This window comes from Schistocerca serialis, chromosome 3, assembly GCF_023864345.2.
Source record: "Schistocerca serialis cubense isolate TAMUIC-IGC-003099 chromosome 3, iqSchSeri2.2, whole genome shotgun sequence".
In the NCBI taxonomy this organism is placed as follows: Eukaryota; Metazoa; Arthropoda; class Insecta; order Orthoptera; family Acrididae; genus Schistocerca; species Schistocerca serialis.
In genome coordinates, this window is record NC_064640.1 from 390706221 (window position 1) to 390729943 (window position 23723).

Below are 23723 nucleotides of genomic sequence, written 5' to 3' on the forward strand. Positions count from 1 at the left end.
ACGAGTAAAATGTTACTTGTCTTCTTTAACAATGTTAACTGTAAGAATTAAAGAGCTTTATAACCTTAATTCTATTTTAATAAGTTTTCAAACTTGGTTAGTTAAAATTATTACGTACAAAACAACAAACTAAGGATCCGATTTCTAAACTCTGAAAAGAGTTACAAAAATTGTAGCACGAAATACAACAAAAAATACTTACTTGTAACTACCAACAGTAAGAATGAGACTCTGTATCCCTTACATAAAATTAATTCTAAGATAGAATATTTTGTTTAGGTTAGATCTGACCGCGGAGTAGTCCAGCGCAGAGCAGCGCTGTGCCGTCTCACTTGCTCTGCAACTCTCTCTCTCTCTCTCTCTCTCTCTCTCTCTCTCTCTGTCGTTCCTATGGCAACACTAGCGACACACGGTCATGGACGGGGTGCTGAACTACACTGTCTTGCACCCATGGGGCGCGGGCGCGCCCACCAGGCGCAATTCTTGGATGAGCCTGGAATAGAAGGTCATCTTGACCAACTGATTGTGGAATATCAAACTGGTTTCCGAAAGGGCCGTTCTTGCGCAGAACAGATCTTTAACCTGAAGAACATCATCAGGTACCAGAAAACTGTAGGAAATAACTACGTGGTCATGTTTGTTGATTTTCAGAAGGCACATGACTCCATTGACATCAAGTTCCGATATTATAATACAGTTGTAAAACACATCTATATGCATCCAAAACCTATCACAGCATCCATTAAGAAGAGACAATTGTTATTTTACAGTCATCTCATGAGGGTGGACAGTGATTGACTAACAAAAAGAATATGGAGTCTCATCCAATCTAAGAAAAGAAGGCCAAGATGGTTTGAAGAATGTGAAAAAAGATCTTAGGCAGATTGGTATCTTTAGAGAGAGAAATTCCTGACAGGAACAAATTTAGAAGATTGGTGAACAACTACCAAGATTTTAAAATGGCATCAACATCCAAAAGATGAGAGGACCATTATCCGAAGAGCATAAACAGGCACTTCTTGGTGGGCTCAGAAGATACTGGCAGGAAGTCAAAGATGGAACAAGAACAAGACCTGGACACTAGACTCTAGAGTGAAGTTGGTTGTTACCATGCAGCCCATAGAGACTCAACTCAATAATAATTAAAAGAGAGAGAGAGAGAGAGAGAGAGAGAGAGAGAGAAAGGAAAAGTGTATGCAGTCAGCCAAACTTCATCTACATATCCACATCTAGATGACTCCTCTGCAATTCACACTTAAGTGCCAGGCAGAGTGTTCTGTGAACCACCTTCAGACTATTCCTCTCTAACAGTACGAGGGGAAAATGAACACTTAAATCTTTTTGTATGAGCTCAGATTTATCTTATTTTATTATCATGATCATTTCTCCCTATTATGTAGGTTGGTGACAATAAAATATTTTCATGCTCAGAGAGAAAATTGGTGATTGAAATTTCATTGAAAAATGCCTTTGTTTTGATGATTGCCATCTCAACTTGCTTATAATATCCATGACACTCACTCTCCTATTTCATGCTAATACAAAACAAGCTGCCCTTCTTTGGACTTCTGTAGTGTCCTTCATCAATCCTATCCTATGGGGTCCCATACAGCACAGCACTATTCTTGTAGAGGACAGACAAGTGTAATGTAGGCAGTCTCTTTGATAGATCTGTTGCATATTCTAAGTTTTCTGCCAGTAAAATGCAATCCTTGTTTTGCCTTTCCCACAACATTATTTATGCAATTGTTCCTATTTAAGTTTTCATGATTGTAAATCCTAGATGTTTAGCTGAATTGTCAACCTTTAAATTTATGTGATTTATTGTGTAACCAAAATTTAACTAATTTCTTTTTGCACTAATGTGGATAACCTCACACTTTTCCTTACTCAGAGACAATTGCCACATTTTGCACCATAGAGATATCATGCCTAAGTCATATTGCAGTTGGTTTTGATATCTGATGACTAGACTAGATGGTAAATGACATCATAATCTGCAAACTTTCTAAGAGGGCTGCTCAGATTGTCTTCTCAATCATTTATATGGATTAGGAACAGCAGAGGACGTACTACACTTCCTTGAGGAATGCCAGATATCACTTACATTTTACTCAATTTTACATTGATTACTATGTATTGTAACCTTCTGAACAGGAAATCAGTAATTCCGATGCACAACTGAAGCAATACTCCATAGGCACAGAAACATGCTCAAATTTCATTATGCACAGAACTTGCTTCTGCCTAAACCAAACATTACTGCACAGATCTATGTACTTAATTTTCCCTTTCACAATAACCAGTCAAGTAAATTTCATTGTTTTATAGAAGGTGCAGAAAAAAAATCGAATTCTGTTTGTTCCTTTTATATGATTTTGTAATTACTAAGCTCCAGGATCCAAACCATATTAAGACCATTATACATCTATCAGATTCATGCGGAGGGTAAAGAATGGAAAAACATAACTATACGTGTTCCAGTTAGGGGTCACTCGGTAAGTGTGAGCACTACTTCGGCCTTTATGAAAAAATTCTAAGATATATTGATTGAAAACATTTAGAATGTGTGCCAGTTTGAAAGTGCTTCAGAAAGAATCCAGCATTCTTTTGAAGTGGTAGCAATGGACATTATTGAGGACTGGACAGTAGCAGTATCACAATCCTATGACAAGAGACCCAAAGAAAAGAAAAAACACAGAATGAAACCCAAAAATACATTATGTTGTGTTACAACAGAAACTCATTTTCAGTCTCATTGCAGGAACATTCTTTCCTTATCTAATAATAATAATAATAATAATAATAATAATAATAATAATAAAAGGATGTACATTGCCAATGCTGAAGAAAATGAATACGTAACCATGCAAAGACTATTGAATATCATTTGCGATAAAGTCATTCCTTATGTGAATTGAAAAAATGCATTTATTTCACATTGTGACAGATATTGTTAATAATAAGTTTTTAAAGAAGAATGTATGTGTTCTGTTTATAGCTTTTGTTGGAATAAGATCTGGGACTGCTACTATTAACAACTAATTTAATAGTAAAATATGGAAAATTTGCCCCCCCCCCCCCCCCCCTCATGTTATACAGTGATTAGTGGAAGAGCATCTTAAGTTTGGCACTAAATTATCACTTCAGAGCTGTCAATAAGCCTTAAATGTTACACTGTCATGTCATATATTCTGACAATATAATATTTCATTTATATTTGATTGAAATCTCTAAATCTTGATTTCAGTATGTTTCACTGAAGTTGTCGTTCCAGAGAATGCCTCCGTTGTTCCCATAAGAAATTTGTGACTGGAGTAATCTATGGTCTTAGTTGTTGGCATTTGTGTTTGCTTGTCAAAGTTTCTTCTCCCATCCTTAGAATGGTGATGCCAGAGTGGGGAGGGGGCGGAGGGGTGTTGAGTTTTCCCATATAAATATCTGTGTGGGCTTTTCAAACAGTCCACACATTGGAATAACTTTATCTTTCAGTGATGGCTATATAAGTATCAGTTCTCACTCCTTTTTTTGACAATGTATTTTAGCTAAAGTAAGGGGTTTATCCTTCGTCAGTGGAATCCTGCTGTAAACTGATAACTGGTTGTCAGGCAGATCTCTCTCTCACACACACACACACACACACACACACACACACACACACACACACACACACACACACAGTTGTAGGGAAGAGATTGAATTCCTCACTGGGAACAATGTACATCACCACTGCTGTGTGGTGTTTCCCACCATATTCACTTTCCTCTTTCCCCGCATCCCTCTCTCATCCACGTTTATTACTCCTGCTGCTCTCTTCTCATATTATGAAGCAAGGCTGCTCATTGGCTAAAACAATGGACTCACTTTCAAGTGGACTGTCTCTCAAACCCCTGTCTGGTGATAGAGACTCAGCTTTCCTGTGATAACTTTTAATCACTTTAGTCGAATGCTAGGGTTTTTCCTTTGAAAACGACATAGACAGTTTCCTATTCCATCCTTATACAATTCTTGCTTGTACTGCTTCTTGTGACCTCATTATTGAGACGCAAAACCTAAGTCTTCATTTGTTCCTTCAATACTACCTGCCCTGTTCTGCATTTCTGTTTTCTTACTATGATCCTTCTGACATTTCCCATTCTGTCCCCTCCCCCTTTTTTTTTTTTACCATTTCCAGTCCTCTTCATACTCTCCTGTCTCTCCCCCCCCCCCCTCCCAATATTTTCCTCTGCTCATTTTTCCCCACTTGGTATCATCTCTTAGGCTGTTTTCCCTGCCCCTACCTTACAGCCATACTCTCTCTCTCTCTCTCTCTCTCTCTCTCTTCCCCCCCCTCTATCTCCCCCCACCAAACTATGTCTCTCTCCCACTCTCTGTCTTTCTCCCACTCTCTGTCTTTCTCCTCCCCCTCCCTTTTCCTCTTCCATTCCACTATTGGTAAAAGTACAGCAAATAAAGCAAAATGAAACTAATATGGAGACTCATCCATGTAAACAAGACAAAACCAAAAACTGTGTGTCCCTGTCCAAAACTACACTTATAGCAGTCAAAAATGAGAGATTATCCATATGTAGCTTGTTGTAAAACATCTGATAACTTGGTGTCATCAGATGCTAAAGGCAACTGATCAGTTACTAGTGGAATAGCTGTAGATGTTTATCAGGGATCATCAAAATGTTCCTCAACTCCTGAGGTAACAATCACAGGTCACTTATCTAGATGGTAAGGAAGGACTTCACTGCTAAGATATTGTCAGTTGTACAGTGGAAATTAAGTGGGTTCAGCATCTACATGGAAGAACTAGATCTCCTGAGACTGGTAATACCCCTTTGTATTTGCCTCCAGAGGCACGTGGCAAACCTTGGAACACCTCCCGCCAAAGATGATGACCTCACTAGTGAGACAGGTGGAGGGTATTGCTGCATTCATCAGTGACTTATGTGATACCTCACTAGTGGTTTCACCAGAGATTTGTGAGCAGTGGCAGTCACATTATATTCCCAGCACTGTGTGGTACTTCTGCCATAAAAAATTCTTTATGCCAGAACTAAATTTATGTTATATCATGACAAGAGGGCTGCAACTAGTTTACCGGCTGATTTGCCATCTGTCATACTTGATAATGAAATGAACTTTGAATTTATTTTAAGGTTTTGGTGATGCCTCAAGTTGTTTCTAAATTTTTAGATAGAAGATTGTAGGGCATACTTAGGGTGTCCAACTCATCAATTTTTAGGCAAGTGTGTGTGACTGAATTCTAGTTTTAAAGATGTCTTGCTTGCCATGAATAATGTGTCATAAATATTGTAAATTGATTAGAAACTTTATAAAAAGTAATTATTAAAACCCATTCTTCTATCACTGGTGTTTTAGTTTGGTGATCATGTTTTTGTCTAAAATACTACTACTATAAGCAATTCTGAGTTCCAATGTGTGTTTTTTTTCTATGTAGGAAGCTGGCATTCCAATTGATATGGTTGGAGGTGTCAGCATAGGTGCCTTCATGGGTGCTCTGTGGTGCATGGAGAGGGATGTCACTACAATGACGCAGAAAGCTCGAGACTGGTCTAAGGTATGGTCGTGCATTTGCTTAATTAGGAGACTTTGTTACAGATAGGAAACTGCATATGTTAGACCCAAGAAAGGCAGAATGTTTACTGCCCCATCAAATATTTATAATGATGTGTCACATATACTGAATAGCTGTTCCTCCAGCTGGTTCTGCAGTTTCCCATCTGCCATAAATACGGAGGAGAAACAAACTGTCATTTTAATTTTATACGAAGTACAAACTAATTATGCAAAGTATGAATAATTATGCACACGCACCTGTCAAAATTTAGATAATAAATTGCTGTGAACTTCTCCAAACCCAAATAATGTACTTGTATCAACCTCAGCTTTCGTGTTACTCCACACCTATTGTTTGCAGCATCACAAATGACCAATGCTGGAAAGATCATGCGCAGCAGCTGTCAGTAGATCACTTGTAATTAAGTGTATCCACAGTTGTGAATATGGATAACCATCAGCTGTAGAATGGAATGATGACAATGAAATTTGTGCCAGACCGGGGCTCGAACCTGGATATGCTGCTTATTGTGAGCGGTCGCCACCTGGCTATCTGAGCATGACTCATGGCCAGACCAAAACTTCCGTATGTCATCAACCCTGTGTTCCTTCAGACATGTATACATGTCCAAAGGAACGTTGCATCATAATTCTGAGTAACACAGGCACTGCAATATTGCATAATAATGTGTGCAGTTGTTAGGCACCTGTTACCCAGTGGGGTGACAATATTATATATGATAGTAGTCATTTGTCTTGTTTTTCTACAGACCAGTAAAAAGTATTATCTGTAAGTGAAGGGTGCCATGTGTTAACTATCTATGAAGGGGTGACCCTAACAAAATTTTCACTGGATAGTTACAACAACTACAACTACTGCAGCAACAATTATGACACCGGCAATAGTAATGACATCAGCAACAGCTACAACATCAGCAGCAGCTACTGTGCAGTCAGCAGTGACAGCACATGAAAGAGGTGACCTCACTGCGAGAGCAGTACCAGGAGCAACTATGAACATGACTGGAAGCAAAAGTGCTACCTGCAGTACAATCACAGGAGTTGCTGCAGTCACGTGGCCAGGAAAGCATGTCTCTGGGCAACCTGGCATAGCCAGATGACAACCTGTCTGTGGCCAACACCAGCTTGACCTGTGTCCCGAGTGTAACCGTTCTTGTACCTGCCCACAGCCACAAGTCCAAATATTCATATTATCCTCCACCATCCTCTGATACTAAACCAACAGTGCAGGTGAACCACTTGGCACGTAAAGTACCAGCCCATTGGATGGACTGTCCACCACTGCAGTTCATAAATGTAGAAATTCATTTACTCACCATTGGGATAACGCAAGACTCCACCAAATATGTACACATGGTGACTCTATTGGACTGGCACTCTTCCAGTGAGGTTAGTAATGTCATCACAAACCCGTCTGCGTCTGCAAAGTGAGTTACTAAAAGTCAAGCTCACTCAGTGGCTTTCCCCCGCTAATACGTAATGCTTTGCTTAATTGTTGGAGAGGTATAAAATTGGTGACTGAAAGCCGTCATAGTTCTTGCAATGCCTCCACACCCCTGGCTGGACCAGAAATTCTTTCACCCACTCCTACAGTTCAGATGGATTTCAGTTGCCAAGATGCAGCGCACCCTACTCTTGGCAACACAAGAGTCAAACTCGAGCAAGCTGGCATAGACACTGGATACAGTATCTGAGGCCAGCACCCAGCAAGTTTTACTGCGAAGTCTGGCAGGGACGGGACAGACTATATCACCTCACATCTCGACAAGTTGACAAGACGGTTCGCAGCCCCTATTGTGCACGAATTACAAAATTGCATAGCATCTCATGGATGATGCAGTGTGCACTCCTCGCCCTCACCAGACCAGCATGAGTCATTCTGGCAACAGAGCATGTAGGTGCAGATCACTGTGTTTCTGTACGGAAAACATGAACAGAGGCATCTCATGCCTGGCAGGCAAATCTGCCAGCAACACCAGCCAGTGTACCAATCACAACATTTTGTGGTAAGAGACAGGACTACTAAGATGTTGTTTCTGGTTTGAAAAACGTCACCACCAATCCTTTGTCTAGAGTGGAAACCATTTCCACACCTGCGGGTTTCACCAAGCTGGTAGCAGCACAAAGTGACAATACTGCAATGAGTGCCTTAAAAGAAGACTTGCAGGCCTCTCCATCAGCATTGGTCTATGGTGAACTTCTACATTCACCAGGAGTGTTTTTCAAACCACATCTCAGCCCCCACACTCTACTCAAAATTTCCCCATGGTACTCCAAAGACAAATGGAGCCTATGCGATTGAGTGGAACAACACTTCATAGAAAACAAGCTGATTTTGTTTTTAAAGGCCTAGAAACTATGAAACACATTTTCTCCCAACATCGCAAACTTCTCAGATCACTTTAGCCTCCCTGTCATTGTCCTTACATGGTTAAGATAAGAAATGGAAGGACACCCACTCTCCACATTAGAAAGGTAGACACGTTAGTGTCTGTTGACTGGTGCAAACCAACCTATTTAAGTACAGAAGATGCCACCGAAATGCAGGCAACCACAAGACACAAAATGCCTGTGATACTACAGTTGCTAGCACCACGTCATCATCCAGAGCAGTGCAGTCGGCCTGGAAATCGAACAGCCAACACTCGCTCAGGTGCAGCAGCTACCTTGCAGCACCAGTTGATCCACCAGCATCCAGACAGAACAGAAACTCTTTATGGTTTCATTTCAATCTCCTCCTGCTCCTCATCCCACCCCCTCCCCATCTCCCTCCCTCTATTCCTATTTTCATGCATTTCTATTGCTATGCAAAAGAATTTCTGAAAAATATAATTTTGCTATCATGGAAGATAAATTTAAGTATTAGAAAGTCTTTTCGGAAAGTGTCTGGAGTATAGCCTTGTATGAAAGTGAATCATTCATGATAAACAGTTCAGGAAAAAGAGAAGGGAAGCTTTTGAAATCTGTCACTGCAGAAAAATGATGATGATGATGATACGGATGGATCAAACAAATAATGAAAGCATACTGAATGAAATTGGAGAGAAAAGATTTTTATAGCACATCTTGACTAAAGTAAGGGATTGGTTGATAGGACACAACCGGAGGCATGAAGGCATTATTATTTTGCGATGGAAAGAAGTGTAGGGTAAAAACAGTAGAGGGAAACCAGGGATTGACTACAGTAAGCAGATTCAAATGGATGTAGGTTGCAGCAGTTATGCAGAGATGTAGAGGCTTTCACATGATAGGCTAGTGTGGTGAACCATATCACACATGATGATGACGACGAACTGTTGCATCCTTAGAAAACCTCTATCCCGCATATTAATTTGTAGTAATATTTTTGCATGATAGATAAACCTGAGCATTCATTGGTATATAGTGGACCAGAAGAAAGAACAGGCCAACTTGGAACGGGGTTTATAATAACTAGGGAAGTTAGGAAAAGCCTTCTAGAATTTGAACCCATAAATGAAAGGATGTGCAGACTCAGAAGACTAAGAGGGAAATTTAGGAATATATCAATAGTTAATGCACATGTACCAACAGAGGAAAAAGAATATAATTGGCTTGGAAAAGTATGCTGCGCAGTACCTAAGTATGACCTGATGCTAGCAATAGGAGATTTTAATGCAAAAATAGGGAGGAATGAACACCCATATGGAGTTTCTGGAAAATATTCACTACATGAAGAAAACAACGAGAATGGAGACTTATTATGCCAATTCACAGCAAGGAATAATATGATTATTAAAAGTACCTGCTTTCCACACAAAAAGATCTATCTGGTTACTTGGAAGTCTGCAGCCAATGGAGTAGTCAATCAGATTGACCATATTTTAGTGATTGTATGCCACTCCACATCAGCTATGGATGTTTGGAGCTGCAGGGACCAAACTGTGATTCAGACCACTTTGTGATAAAATCAGTCTTGAGAGAGAAACTGTCACTGACAAATGGTAATAGAATAGGAAAGATGATGAAATGGAATACAGACAAACTGAACATCCCTGATGAAGTAAAAAAATACCAAGTAACACTAAGCAGAAAGTTGAGCAATTAAGAGACCGCAGTAGGAGTAGACGAAAGTTGGAACAGGATTGAAAAAGCCATTAAGGATGCTGCAGAGGAAATAACAGGCATAAGAAGGAATAGAAGAACCCAGGAATGGTTTGATGAAGATTGCAGGTCAGAAATAGAGAAAAAGAACAGGGCAAGAATAAAAGTGTTACAGAGAGAAACCAGAAATAATGTGGAACAATATAGAGAATCGAGGAGAAGAGCTAACAGCCTGTGCAAGAGAAAGAAGAGAGAGTCGAATAAGAAAAAATTTCAAGAACTAGAAGAATTAAAGGAACAGAGTGAAATAAGAAAGTTCTATCATGCTACAGGCAAAATGCTACAGGAAAAATGATTCCAACCAAAAACAATGGCCTGTTCCAGTAAAGATGGGAAAATGATAAGGGAGGAAGAACAGATAGTGGGAAGATGGGCAGAGTAATTCAAAGCTACATTAAGCACCAGCCTAGAAGATGAAGAGAGAGCCACACAGGAGGAAAGAGTGGAGTTGGAAGTAGACAATGAAACCAATGGGGCAAGAAAGCCAACACTACAAGAGGTCTCCCAGGCTGTGCACAAGTCAAAAAACAATCGAGCCCCTGGAGAAGACAGCATACTTGCTGAATTAATAAAAACTAGTGGTGAGGCTGTAATAAAGGAACTGCACACATTAATATCATATATATGAGAAACAGAAACTGTGCCAGATAATTGGAAAATTGGAATAATAATCCCCATTTATAAGTAAGGGGACAGAACAGCACATGAAAACATTAGAGGTATAACACTCCTAAGCACAGCTTATAAGATCTTCACAATCATATTAAACGAAAGGATACAGAAGTGTGCAGAAGGCATAATTGGGGAATATCAGTGTGGCTTTCGAGCAGAGAGAGGACAACTGATCAAATATTTGTGATAAGACAAATGATGGAAAAGTTCTATGAATATGATATAGGTCTGCATTTCCTATTCATCGACTTCGAACGAGCCTCTGACAGCATAAACCGGCAAGAACTATACAGAGTACTGAAAGAAGTTGTTATATGTGCTAAACTAATAAGACTAATCAGAATGACTGTGACAGAGACAAGAACAAAAGCAAAGGTCCTTAGCAGGTGATAGTCTCTCCACTGTGCTATTCAATATAGCCCTGCACAGTGTAGTAAATAAAATCAACATAACAGTCACTATATTTATGAAAACTAGCCAGATATGTGCATACGCTGATGTCATTGCTATAGTAGGAAGAAAAATACCAATACACTCCTAGAAACATACTGGGCAAAGGAAACAGAAGCCTTAAAAATTGGCCTCATAGTAAATGAAAACAAAACAAAATACATGGTAATGTCACAATCTAAGGCCAGAAGAACCCCTAAAAACCTAAACATCAATGGGAAATGCTTCAAAGGAATGTCCTCTTTTAACTATTTGGTAGCCCTAATAACGAATGATAAAAGTATTGGAAAGGCTATAAGGGAAAGAATTACCTTGCAAATATGCAACTTTTCAAAAATAGCCTTGTTACAAGAAAAACAAAACTGCTAAAATATAATTCCCTAGTCCACCCATTTATCACATACAGGTCAGAGGTATGGACATTGACAGATCACAATAAAAATGCACTAAGAACCATTGAGGAGAAAATACTATGCAAAATCTATGGGCCAATAAGGGAGGAAGAAGGCTGGAGAATACGCTCCAATGCCGAATTACAAGAGTTAATACAAGGCAGAGACATAGTAAAATTTGTGAAATCAGAGTAAAATTTGTGAAATCACAGCGAATATGATGGCTAGGACACTTGGAGCAAATGGCAGCGGATAGAATTCCAAAGAAAATGATGAAAGGTGTGATCCATTCAGCTAGGCGAAAAGGGAGACCTAGAAGAAGATGGATTGATGAGGTAACAATGGCTATCACCAGTATGGGAGTCCAGGGGTGGAAAAGAGCAGCAAATAAACGAGAAATGTGGAGGAAGATTGTTGAAGAAGCCAAGGCTCACCAAGGGCTGTAGTGCTACTGAAGAAGATGAATATTTTTGCATGCCTGAGTACTTTTACTGTGGAGTTTATTTAAAGCCCTGTTAAAAAGAAGAAAAATGAGTTGTAAAAGTTCTGAACTCCCAGAAACTGATTTACTTTTTATTCACAGACTTACGTATTGAATAATGAAGCATAAAGTAAATATTATGCACAATGATGTATTCTGGGGAGCTTTTATGATACAGTTTTCTCTTTTGTTCAATAAATTTTTGTACTTTGTATTATGCATGATGCTATTCCACACAAACACACACACAAATTTCAAGCTTTCGCAACCCACGGTTGCTTCATCAGGAAAGAGGGAAGTAGAGGGAAAGACGAAAGGATGTGGGTTTTAAGGGAGAGGGTAAGGAGTCATTCCAATCCCAGGAGCGGAAAGACTTACCTTGGGGGGAAAAAGGGACAGGTATACACGCGTGCACGCGCGCGCGCGCGCACGCACACACACACACACACACACACACACACACACACACACACACACACACACACACACACACACACACACACACCCATCCATCCGCACATATACAGACACAAGCAGACATATGCCAACTCACTGGATTAGGACTCAACAGCTATTTAGCAGAAAGCATCTTGCCAAAACAATTCTAAACAAAAGCTTGAAGAAGACAGAAACAATAACAATAATTAGAATACTCTCAAAGTTATAAGAAGCTAACTGAAGTAGATATAATAGAGGGAAACATTCCACTGCTTATGTCTGTATATGTGCGGATGGATATGTGTGTGTGTGTACGCGAGTGTATACCTGTCCCTGTTCCTTTGTAAAGGAACATTTGAAAATGGAGTTAAGCATTTCATCTTTTGTTTTGCTACCCTCAATTTTAGTTATATATATTTTGATACCTTCTTCAGTTAGCTTCTTATAACTTTGAGAGCATTCTGATTATTGTCATTGTTTCTGTCTTATTCAAGCTTGTGTTTAGAATTGTTTTGGCAAGATGCTTTCTGCTAAATAAGCTGTTGAGTCCTAATCCACTGAGTTGGCATATGAGATTCTGTCTCTCTGCCAGATCACCACAGATGATTACCATAAACTGAGAAGTGTGAGGCATTCACTCATTGTTTTGTTATTACATATGCAGGAATTTACTAGCACTATCAGCTTCTTGGGAACTGAATTCCTCTGACATTTCAGAGTTCAGTGCTGAAATGCCCTGATAGACATTGGACAGACAAAACAGCACCCAACTTTCTTAAGTGTAACCCACCATACAGGATGGCTTTGGATTCCTGCCTCTTCTTTTTGCTACTATGTGCTTAGTGCTTATCATCTATAATCATCCAACAATTATTTCGGAAAATTACAGTTTTGTTAGTGGTCGGTGTGATAAGACATCCTGTGGAACTTTACGGAATGCGTTCTCTGAAAACTACTTAGAACAGATAGTTAGGAAACCTAGTCATGAGGGAAATACGTATATTGGATCTAATGCCAATGAGGATGTCCACATTGAAACTGGTATCAGTGACTGATGTGGTTTTGGCTACAATGATTACCAAAGTACAAAGGACAACCAAAACAAGCAGAAAGATATATATGTTCAGTAAACTAGATAAAAAATCAGTAATGTCATATCTCAGTGCGAAACTTGAAACTTTCAGCACAGGTCAGTAGAGGAACTCTGGGTCAAGTTTAATAGACTAGTTAACCATGCACTGGATAGATATGTACCCAGTAGAACATTTCATAATTGGAGGGAACCTCCATGGTATACAGTCACTGAAAAAAAATTTTCTAAGGAAGCAGAGGTTACTGCATAATAGGTGTAAAACAAAGTGTAGGGCTATAGATAGAGAGATGCTGACTGAAACACATTTGGTTGTCAAAAGAGCAACGCATGAGACTATCAATGACTATTGTAGCATAATATCGTCAAATGACATTTCACAAAATTCAAAGAAATTCTGGTTGTATGTAAAGGCTGTCAGTGGCACCAAAGTTAGTGTCCAGTCCCTAGCAAATAAGACAGGAACTAAAATTGAGGGTAGCAAAACAAAAGATGAAATGCTTAACTCCATTTTCAAATGTTCCTTTACAAAGGAAAACCCTGGAGAACTGCCCCAATTTAATCCTCATAACACTGAAAAGATGAATGAAATAAGTATTAGTGTCAGTGGTGTTAAGAAACAGATGAAATCGTTAAAATTGACCAAATTGCAGGACCCCATGGAATCACTGTCAGATTCTATACTGAATTTGCAGCTGTGTTAGTCCCTCTTCTAACTGTAATCTATTGTATATACTTCGAACAAAAAGCAATGCCCAAATCTTGGAAAAAGGCACAGTTCACACCTGTCTACAAGAAGGGTAGTAGAAGTGATCCACAATACTACCGTCCAATATCCTTTGCCTCGATTTGTTGTAGACTCTTAGAACATATTTTGAGCTCAAACATAATGAGGTATCTTGAACAGAATGACTCCTCAATGCCAACCAGCATGGATTTCAAAAACACTGACCATGTGAAACCCAACTCGCACTTTTCTCAGATGACATACTGAAAGCTTTGGATCAAGGCAACTAGATAAATGCAGTGTTTCTTGATTTCCAAAAGCATTTAACTCGGTATCGCACCTACACCTATTGTCAAAAGTACAATCATATGGGGTATCAAGTGACATTTGTGACTGGATTTAGGACTTTTGGTAGGGCGGATACAGTGTGTTATCTTAGATGGAAAGTCATTGTCAGATGTAGAAGTAACTTCGGTTGTACCCCAGGGATATGTGTTGGGACCCTTGCTGTTCCTGTTGTGTATGAATGACCTTGCAGACAATATTAATAGTAAAATCAGGCTTTTTGCAGATGATGCAGTTGTCTATAATGAAGTACTATCTGAGAGAAGCTGCATGAATATTCAGTCAGATTTTGATAGGATTTCAATGTGTTGCAGAGATTGACAACTTCCTCTAAATGTTCAAAAATGTAAAATTTTGCACCTTTCTCGTGGTGTTATAGCTATGAACACTGCTATTACTTTTGAACTGGGTTGGATTATTAACAACAAATTTCATAAGTGAATATATATACTGTGAGGTATAATATCAATGAGTCACTATTGGAATTGGCTAACTCATACAAGTACCTGGGTGTAACACTTTGTAGGGGTATGAAATGGAATGATCATGTAGGTTCAGTCGTGGGTTAGGCAGGTGGCAGACTTCGGATTATTGGTTGAACACTGGGAAGTGCAACCAGTCTACAAAAGAGATTGCTTACAAATCACTCTTGTGACTAGTTCTAGAATATTGCTCAAGTGTGTGGGACCCATACCAGATAGGACTAACAGGGAATATTGAACATATACAGAGAAGGGCAGCACAAATGGTCACAGGTTTGTTTAATCCACGGGAGAGTGTCACAGAGATACTGAAAGAATTGAACTGGCCGACTCTTGAAGAGAGATGTAAAGTATCCTAAGCAAGTCTGAGAACATCGTTTCAAGAACTGGCTTTAAATAATTATTCTAGGGATATATTATAACACCCTCACTCACATACAGTTTGTGAGGATAAGATTAGAATAATTATCGCATACAAAGAGGTATTCAAACAGTCATTCTTCCCGTGCTCCATACGTGACTGGAACAGGAAGAAATACTAATAACTGGTACAATGAGAAGTAGCCTCTGCCATGCACCTCACAGTGCTTTGCAGAGTATAGATGTAGATGTCTTTCCAACACAGTGTTAAGAAATTTCCTTGGACTCTTGTACTTCATAGTGTGATTTCTATTTAGATTTTCTTATGGTTCCACAAGAACAGATTTTGGAACTTTGAATTCTGAAGCAAGCATAAGACTTTTATAAAATTTGTCTGTAAAGGAAGTGTAACTCTTTGCAGACAAATCACTAAGCAAAGTCATATGTCATAGTGACATGCTTCTTACTTGCATAAGCAGTGAAATTCTCGATAAAACATACTGTATAAGTCACTTCGTTAAAGGTGTACAGCTGTAACCGTGTTTTGAGGTATTGGATGTGGTGGCTGGAAATTAGCACAGAGTTTCTTTTCTGCTGTGTATCATGCCCAGTTTATCCTTTTTTTCATAGCAAATTGTGATCTATATTGAAGTGTGAAATTATATGTAATGTAGTCACAGATTACGAGTTTTAGACACAAATTTCATATTGTTAGGCATTTCAGAAAGTAAATTACACATGTCATTCCATGCTAAGATCACTGTGTAACAAGAACGACACAGGAGGATGTCAAATTAAAGGCCTTTCATCTGTTAATTTTCAACCTTATTTTATTGGGCAATCAGTTCAAGCGTTTTACTATGCCATTTTCAGGTCCCTGAGAAGTGTTGTAGATTATTCCTAAACGTCGGTCAGGGGCCTGAAGGTGATGTAGTAAAATGCTGAAGCTGGTTGCCCAATAAAATAAGGTTGAAAATTGATGGCTGAAAGGCATTTAATTTGACATCCTATTTGAACAGCCGAGTCCCGCAACCATCGCTAAGAAGATGTGCACACAGAGAGTGGCACATTGTCAGAAGGAAGTACATGTTCTTGGGTTCCTGTAGACACAGTTCCACTGCTGTATGGATAACATCACAGTGTTCATAAAGTTGTGTGACAGCTGGAAACATACTCTAAATATTAAGTATGCAGGACAGCTCACTTCATGTGGGAAAAACATCTAAATTACCACAGATTCACCATGAAATTCTGGATATATATGGACCAAATGCAATTTCATGTCTAGTTGTAGTGAAATGATGCTAACAGTTTGACCAAGGCCACATACACAAGAGTTATGCTGATTGGGAAGTCCACATCTTGCACCGTGTGATTTCAGCAAGCTGAAAGACCACCAGCGGGAAAGAGAATTTCCAACGAAGAGGACGTCTACACAGCACTTCTTCTATGGTCTTGTGACCAAAGAGCAGCTTTCTATCATTTATAAATTGAATGATAGATAGTGTGTTCTGACCACTGTTTACAGAGACTTGATGACTATGTTGAAAAATAGTGTCGTGTCACTTTGAAGTGTAGTGCAGGATTCAATAAAAGTTACTTGGTTTGCCATAATAATGTGCAACTTACCTTCTGAAGTCTGATGGCAACAGAATTCTGTGATCAGTGTTTTAATATATGAGCACTCACACTGATACACATTGGCCATAATTGCCAGAAACCTTTTAATTTTGGCCAGTGTAATTACTTTCTACAGTGCTAGTGTAAAGGCAGCTGAAAGGAAATTCATGCATTGTAACTTTTTTGTATTCCTTTGGGCATACATATTCATTTTCTACTATGTGAGTTTCATTGTGGACTGTTAAGAAAATAAGGTGGTCTGAAGTTCCACTCTTCTCATCCAGTATAATTACACTGTACTCTCTTGAGTGTTATGTAAAAGCTTTAGTATAAGATATGTTGTCAGTTTTCTTCCTTTGAATGTATCTGACAAGAAGCTGTCACCCACACCCATAATCTACTGCATAATTTACAGAGAAATAATGCTACTGTTGGCGAATGAAATGCCTCTGTGTCAATTTTTGTCTTCTGATTATACTGCATAAATACATACATGCAAATGAATTAACAGGAATCTGAATAAAACTACTGAGTATTGTGAAACGTTAATTATCTTGCTTTCCAATGTGTATACTTTGGTGTAGTCCGTATCATCGCCACAATTGTTCACTGCATCATCATCTGAAAAATCTAGGTCATCTTTTTGAAAGTCACCTGTTAAGCACATTTGTCTTCAGTCATCAGTCGAACCCCACACTTTGCTCAGTTAATACAGCTGAATCTGTGTGGCAGGAGCATGGCTCTGCAAATATTCACAAAAACAAAGAAATACACATGTTGTTCTACAATTTTGGCTCCATCTAATGATCAGTTTAGAATTACAATCTCCACTGATTATCCCAGGCAAGACAGAATTATAAGAGAATGTAAAAGAATAAACAAGAATCCTAAGATGGTGCACCCATAAAATTGCAGGTGTCAAACTTTCAGGCAGTGCCAACAGTCAGTATTTTTACATACATCAAAATCAAAGACTTAAGTGTATTCAGCTACCATTCATTTAGCCCTGATATGAGGAGTCATTCACACTTCTCCCAAGAATGGTATTCCATTCCCTGATCAACATATGAAATATAATGCTCTGCCCATATGCCACTCCTGCTATTGACCACATGTGTCATAGGTCATATGCATACAAAGATCAAAGTGTAAGATCTGTTACATGTGCCTGTAAAAAACTTACTATTGCAGTCCTATGACTTGTACACCCTGTTGTATAGGAGGCGGAGCATTCATTCCATGTTTGAAGTCTATTATGACAACTGCAGGGCTTTTATTTGGCCATGACCACTAACCAGTTGACCTTTCAAATGAACGGCCACTGCCAAACTTCAACCAATGTCAGGTTTGACCACCCAGCACAAATGGTGCTCAACACAACATGACTACTTCACAAACGGTGTGATTAGCTTGTCTGGATTGTACATCTGAGGATTTTCCCTCCAACAGCATGTCAGCAGTTCCACAGTCTTTTTGGCTCTCAATCTTTGCTAGTCCCTGTCCTACAGTTACTTATGCCCCCCTCCCCATCACTTCCTCCTTGCCCCCCTCATATCTTCACCTATCTCCCACTGTAATTATATTTGTAGGTTATGAAGATTCGTCATTATTTCCTTTGCTCTCTTCCTCCATTTCCTTCATCCTGCTTTCCATGCCCCACTTGTGTGTACCCTTATACACCTTGTGTAACTGCCCCTGTTTGCTCCTTGATGAGTGTAAGGATTCAAATTAGGCAACAGCTCACCCTTTCCTTAAGAATCTGAATATAGTAGTATCCCATAAGGTATTTATGAAGTCCTTGATTAACTTGGTCTGCAGTTACCTTGATAAACACACTGAAAATTTGCTTTTAAATTCTGATTAAAGAGATTTCAGATGTGGGAGGTGGGTTTTCATCCAAACTCTCACACTAATGTTTCATAGCTTTCAGATTTAAAATTTTAGATTGGTAGCATAATCTTCTTCTTTTATATGCAATAATTTAACTGAAAACAACAATGACACATTCTTGTTAATCTTATAAATAATATTGTCATCTGTACTTGTTTAACAGAGACTCACCCACTGGTGGAGGCAGATGTTGGATCTCACCTACCCAGTAACATCAATGTTTACTGGTCGTGAATTCAATCATACTATACGTTCTACTTTTGGAGATACTCACATTGAAGATCTCTGGGTCCCATATTTTACCGTCACAACTGATATTACGGAAAGCTGTATGAGAGTGCATACACATGGTAAGAAAATCATGTAATTCTTAAATATATTTCTACTTAGAATTTGTTTTTATGTAAAACACTACAGCTCTAAGAGTGTCTTTCCTTCCATTACTAATAATATGTTTGGTAGTATTCTTCATGTATGTATTTTTATGTGCATCTCATGACATTGCAGATAATGCTTTAGTAGTATAGGCTTACTTCGAGGAGAAAAATATTGGAATTGTAGATAATATTGATAGATTAATGTGATCACCTAATAGTTGAGTATCTTATGCATACATAGCTGGGGGAAAACACACATACTAATTAGAAAGACCTAGAAAATTGTGGTAAAACTGTCATATTGTAGTCTCAAAGTGACAAATTGAGAGCTTCAGTAATGAGGAAAACCTGTTAACTCATAGAATTGGTTATTAATGTATTGAAAGTTGAATAATGCAACTGTTTGGAATGGTGAATGCCTACTGGGACAGTGGCATGTAACAAATTAAAATGTTGTAAGAGAGAAGAAAGAAAAACACAAGGAAAGTGCTTTGTATAGTGAGAATGGGTATAAGGAAATGAGAAAGTTTGTACACTGAGATATTACATATAATGAAACATGATGAACATCGACAATGAAGTGAGTGCTACTTCCAACATCATCACTGCACTGAAAATGGTGCACCTTACTTCTATACCAGGTTGCATATCTTTACGTAACTAAATATTTCTGGCTCCAGATCTCTTTATCGTAACTATGACTTTAATGTTTGTCGATAGAGTCACTACTACTAGCTTAATAATCAATCACTGGGGCAAATCTCTGCCCAAGCTGCCTTGTAATCCCTAACAACAAGACCAGTTTGGAAGCACACCATTTGTGGCAACACAAGCTAAAATGATCATAGTAATAGTTCTTGCATAGCAGTAGCTTATGTGATTAACCCAAAGATCCTGTAGATGTTTAAGCCATTGAAACAAAATTTTCCTGTAATGGAAGATTCATTGTGTGATCAAAAATATCCAGATATTATGATGACTTGAACTTTGTGGGGGCACCTTCAATGAAGTGTCTGTGTGTTTGCAGAGAAATGGCAGCCCAAACTTACCCAACAGCTGAAACCAGACAAGGTAGTGATTTTGCGTTTGCAGCGTAGTCGATGTTCTAACTCAGCCCAAAGGCATCCCATTGGGTTTGAACTAGGACTGGGCGAGTCAGTCTATTTTGGGAATGATATTCTCCACAAAACATTGCCTCACAGATGCTGCTTTATGATGAGGTGCATTGTCATACTGTTGCAGTCATTGACTCTGAACCACTACTCCACTGTGCTCATATGCAGTACACAATTCTGTAAAACGTGTTCATATCTTTCCACATTTAGCATTTTCTTAACTGCAATAACAACACTCCATAGCATACATAACACCACCTCTTCTGTACTTCAATGTTGGCTCCACACGTGGTGGCGGCTCACATTCTCTAGACATTGCTACTCCACCCCTCCATAAGATTGCCACAGGGTATACCATGAGTCATCACTCCAAACCACTTGTTTCCAGTCATCCACTGTCAAATGGTGTTGTTCTTTATGCCACCTCAAGCATCGCCAGCTATTGACCACAGAAACGTGTGACTTATGAGGAGCTGTTCAACCATTGCACCCTATTCTTTTTAATTTACTAGCTGCATTTATTGTGCTAGCTGGACTGTTGGTAGCACTTTGGAACACGAGTGATTCCTCCTGCTGATTTCATGCATGTTTTTACAACCACCTTCCACAATGTTTGATGGTCCTTGTCCATCAGTACATGAGGTCTGCTTGGTCTTGGTCAGCTGTGGTTGTCCCATGCTTTTCCACTTCACAATCACATCACCAACAGTTGACTTGGGTAGCTTTTAAAGGGTAAAACTGTCCTTGATGGATTTCTTATTCAGGTGATGGACTAATCCACATCCGAAGTCACTGAGCTAACCTTATTGACCTATTCTGCTGTTACTACTTCTCTACTGACAACACAGTACTCCCACCTCTTTCTATACTGGCAAGTTCACCACTCATGACATCTAGTGAACAGTTCTGCATTACGTAGGGGTGTCTCCACACTTTTGATAAGATAGTGTACATGTACTAAACTGTGAATCAGTTAATGTACAAATAGAGTGCGCACAGAATAATGTGGCTGGCAGATGCGCAATCAGAAGGCACACATGAGGAGAGCAGTAGTGCTGGGGATTATGGCCAGGCACTGTAGGAGAAATGCTGAATGCTGGAGGGGAAGTGCCATTCTAAACTAAAGTGTACATTCATATTTTTTGTAAATATTAAGAAGAACCCCTCCACGTCCACACCTGCGTGGTGACCATTCAAAAAGATCATCTGCTTTGGTTAGTATCTAAAATGAATTCTGCTGAAAATGTAACAAAACCAGTGATTTATTTTTGTCTGGCTTGTTAAGCATTTGTAACATTAACAAAAGTGTAATGAATGGCAAATCTTGAGTAAAACTTACATTTCTCTGGTTGCCATGTTAAAATATGCTTCTTTTGCCAAAAGGCAGTGGAGTTTACACAGTGTCACCTCACTAACATGTTGTGCAGACTCAATTGAAAGAGAATTCTGTATCAGTGATTTATTAAGTGAGGGGCTGAGGGAAATTAAGGACAATAGCTTGGAAAAGCACATCCTGAGACAAAAATAAACATATGTCTTCACTTATGTTGTTCCAAAACCTACAGCATTTCTCATTCCACCAGCTATCAATGGCCCTTAAAAATTATGTTCTTTTGTTGAAAACTCTGTAGTTGGTGGAATAACGTGGTAGATAATGAATTTCTACATAACAACCATATGGATAAATGCTCTCCTCATTGCGTGCTATCATTTGCCAAAGATATCATTCCAATATCTCAAACCATTTATGATGTATGATGAATTTTACTACTATTTTATTCTGGGATTATCGCTGTAGCGCATGATTGTAAATGAGTACACTATATAAGATAAATTTTCTCGAGATTGGTGACAGATAAAGACCTCCACCCCAAGTCTAAGGAAAAATTCAATATGTTAGCTAAATTTCATATGCTGCAGCATATTACGTAATATGCATGAGATGCTAAATCAAAGCAACCCCTATTTTTCGTTGCAAGCTTTTTTGAATTTGTCACAGTGTCTTATTTAAATGCAAATATCATAATAACTTGCCACCGTTAATGAAATGATACATCATCATGAAGCTGACATATAAAGCTATAAGTAACACAAAAATGAAATTTTGTAGCCGAATAATTTTTATAAAATTGTTCAAGATTGAAGGGCACGCGCCTTTATTCTGTCACCACCGACCAGCCAGAAAGGGGCAAACACTGTCGTTCTCCCCTTCTGAATGTTTTGCCATAGTCAAAATAGTCCTGCCTCTCTCTGAACCTGTACACAAAATAAATTAAGTAAAAGGTCCTAAAAGTTGTTCTTTTTTCTTCAGGACACGTATCTCAGGGACAAGGATGTAATGTTAGAATTGTACAGCATTCGAGAGTGAATGTCAGAAGCTGCACTCTAAAGCTATTTTTACACTGACAGTGTTTAATTATTATGGTTATGAAAGCCTATGTATGTAAAATGTGGATGAGAATTTGTTGTGGCATCAGTGGTGTTACACACATTTTTTTCTTCATAGGCTGGAACACAGTTTATGAGGAATTCCAAAACATCTTCATGGTCCTTCCCTTCATTACTTCTCTTTCTTTCCAACCAATCAAGTAAAAACTAGAAGAGGGGTAAAAAAAAGATCCCTTCTAGCTGTGCTTTTCATTGTTCATATTAAAAGCATGAGTATTAACTACCATTTTTCATCGTATTACTGAGGAAGACATAATTTCTGTTGCTATTAAATAATGTATAACTATTATAGTACCTTTGAAGTTTCTATAATATCTTGTCACACTCCTCCTCCTCCTCCTCCCTTTAGCTGTCATCCCAAAAAAAAATCACATCCAACATAACCTTTTAACGGACAACCGGCTTATTAAATAACTTAATCAGACCACACAACAGTCCTTCAACCATCTCCATCCATCAATGGCAGCATAACTGCACTGTTGAGTGTCCTGTTATTCTGTTGAACTCTACAGATTTTTTTGGCCGGGGGAGGAAGAGGGGGTGGTTTGTTTAACTGATATGGAAGTCCTCTTCCATGTCAGTTAAACAAACCACCTCCCTCCCAAAAAAAAATTCTATGGAGTTCAACAGAATAGCAGTACCATCGCCAGCACCAGTACTACTTCACCCTATCCTCTTTCCCCATCACTTCATCACTTCTGGTGATTTCACAGTCTTCAAACACATCCTACATATGTCCCCTACCGCAGCCCCCCCCCCCCCCCCCCGCCCCCCCTCTATCACATTCTATCCTCTGCCCTTCTCCCCCCCCCCCTTCCCAGTTTTGTTGCACACTATCAACTTCAGTATCTAGATTGTATTGTAATAGATGTGCCTGATGGTTTCTTATGTCATTTACGTGTATGGTGATCACTACTACACCTAATTATTAGAGGTACCTTTGAAAATGACAAATGCTTTAATTATTCTTTTCAGATAACAAGTATAGGACACTTACTTTTATCGGACTAGTTGCTTTCTGTGACTGTTATGATATCCAGTTTCCAATGTGTTTTAATTTTTAATCCCAGCATATTCTCCATTTACCTAAGAGAGAAAATATTTACTATAAATATAGTCCCGTGA

At 38.9% G+C, this 23723-nt stretch overlaps 1 protein-coding gene across 6 annotated transcripts in view; it reads left to right on the plus strand.

The window, feature by feature from the left end:
- LOC126470233 (neuropathy target esterase sws) overlaps positions 1–23723 on the plus strand; it is a 199535-nt gene that overhangs the window by 126534 nt on the left and 49278 nt on the right. For all 6 annotated transcript variants that reach the window (XR_007586158.1, XM_050097930.1, XM_050097929.1 and 3 more), the window contains exons 20-21: positions 5450–5569; positions 18822–19008. Coding sequence is in view for 5 of the 6 variants with exons in the window: in XM_050097930.1 (XP_049953887.1) it covers positions 5450–5569; positions 18822–19008 (307 nt within the window). In the remaining variant the exon portion in view is untranslated. The remainder of the gene's footprint in view (positions 1–5449; positions 5570–18821; positions 19009–23723) is intronic.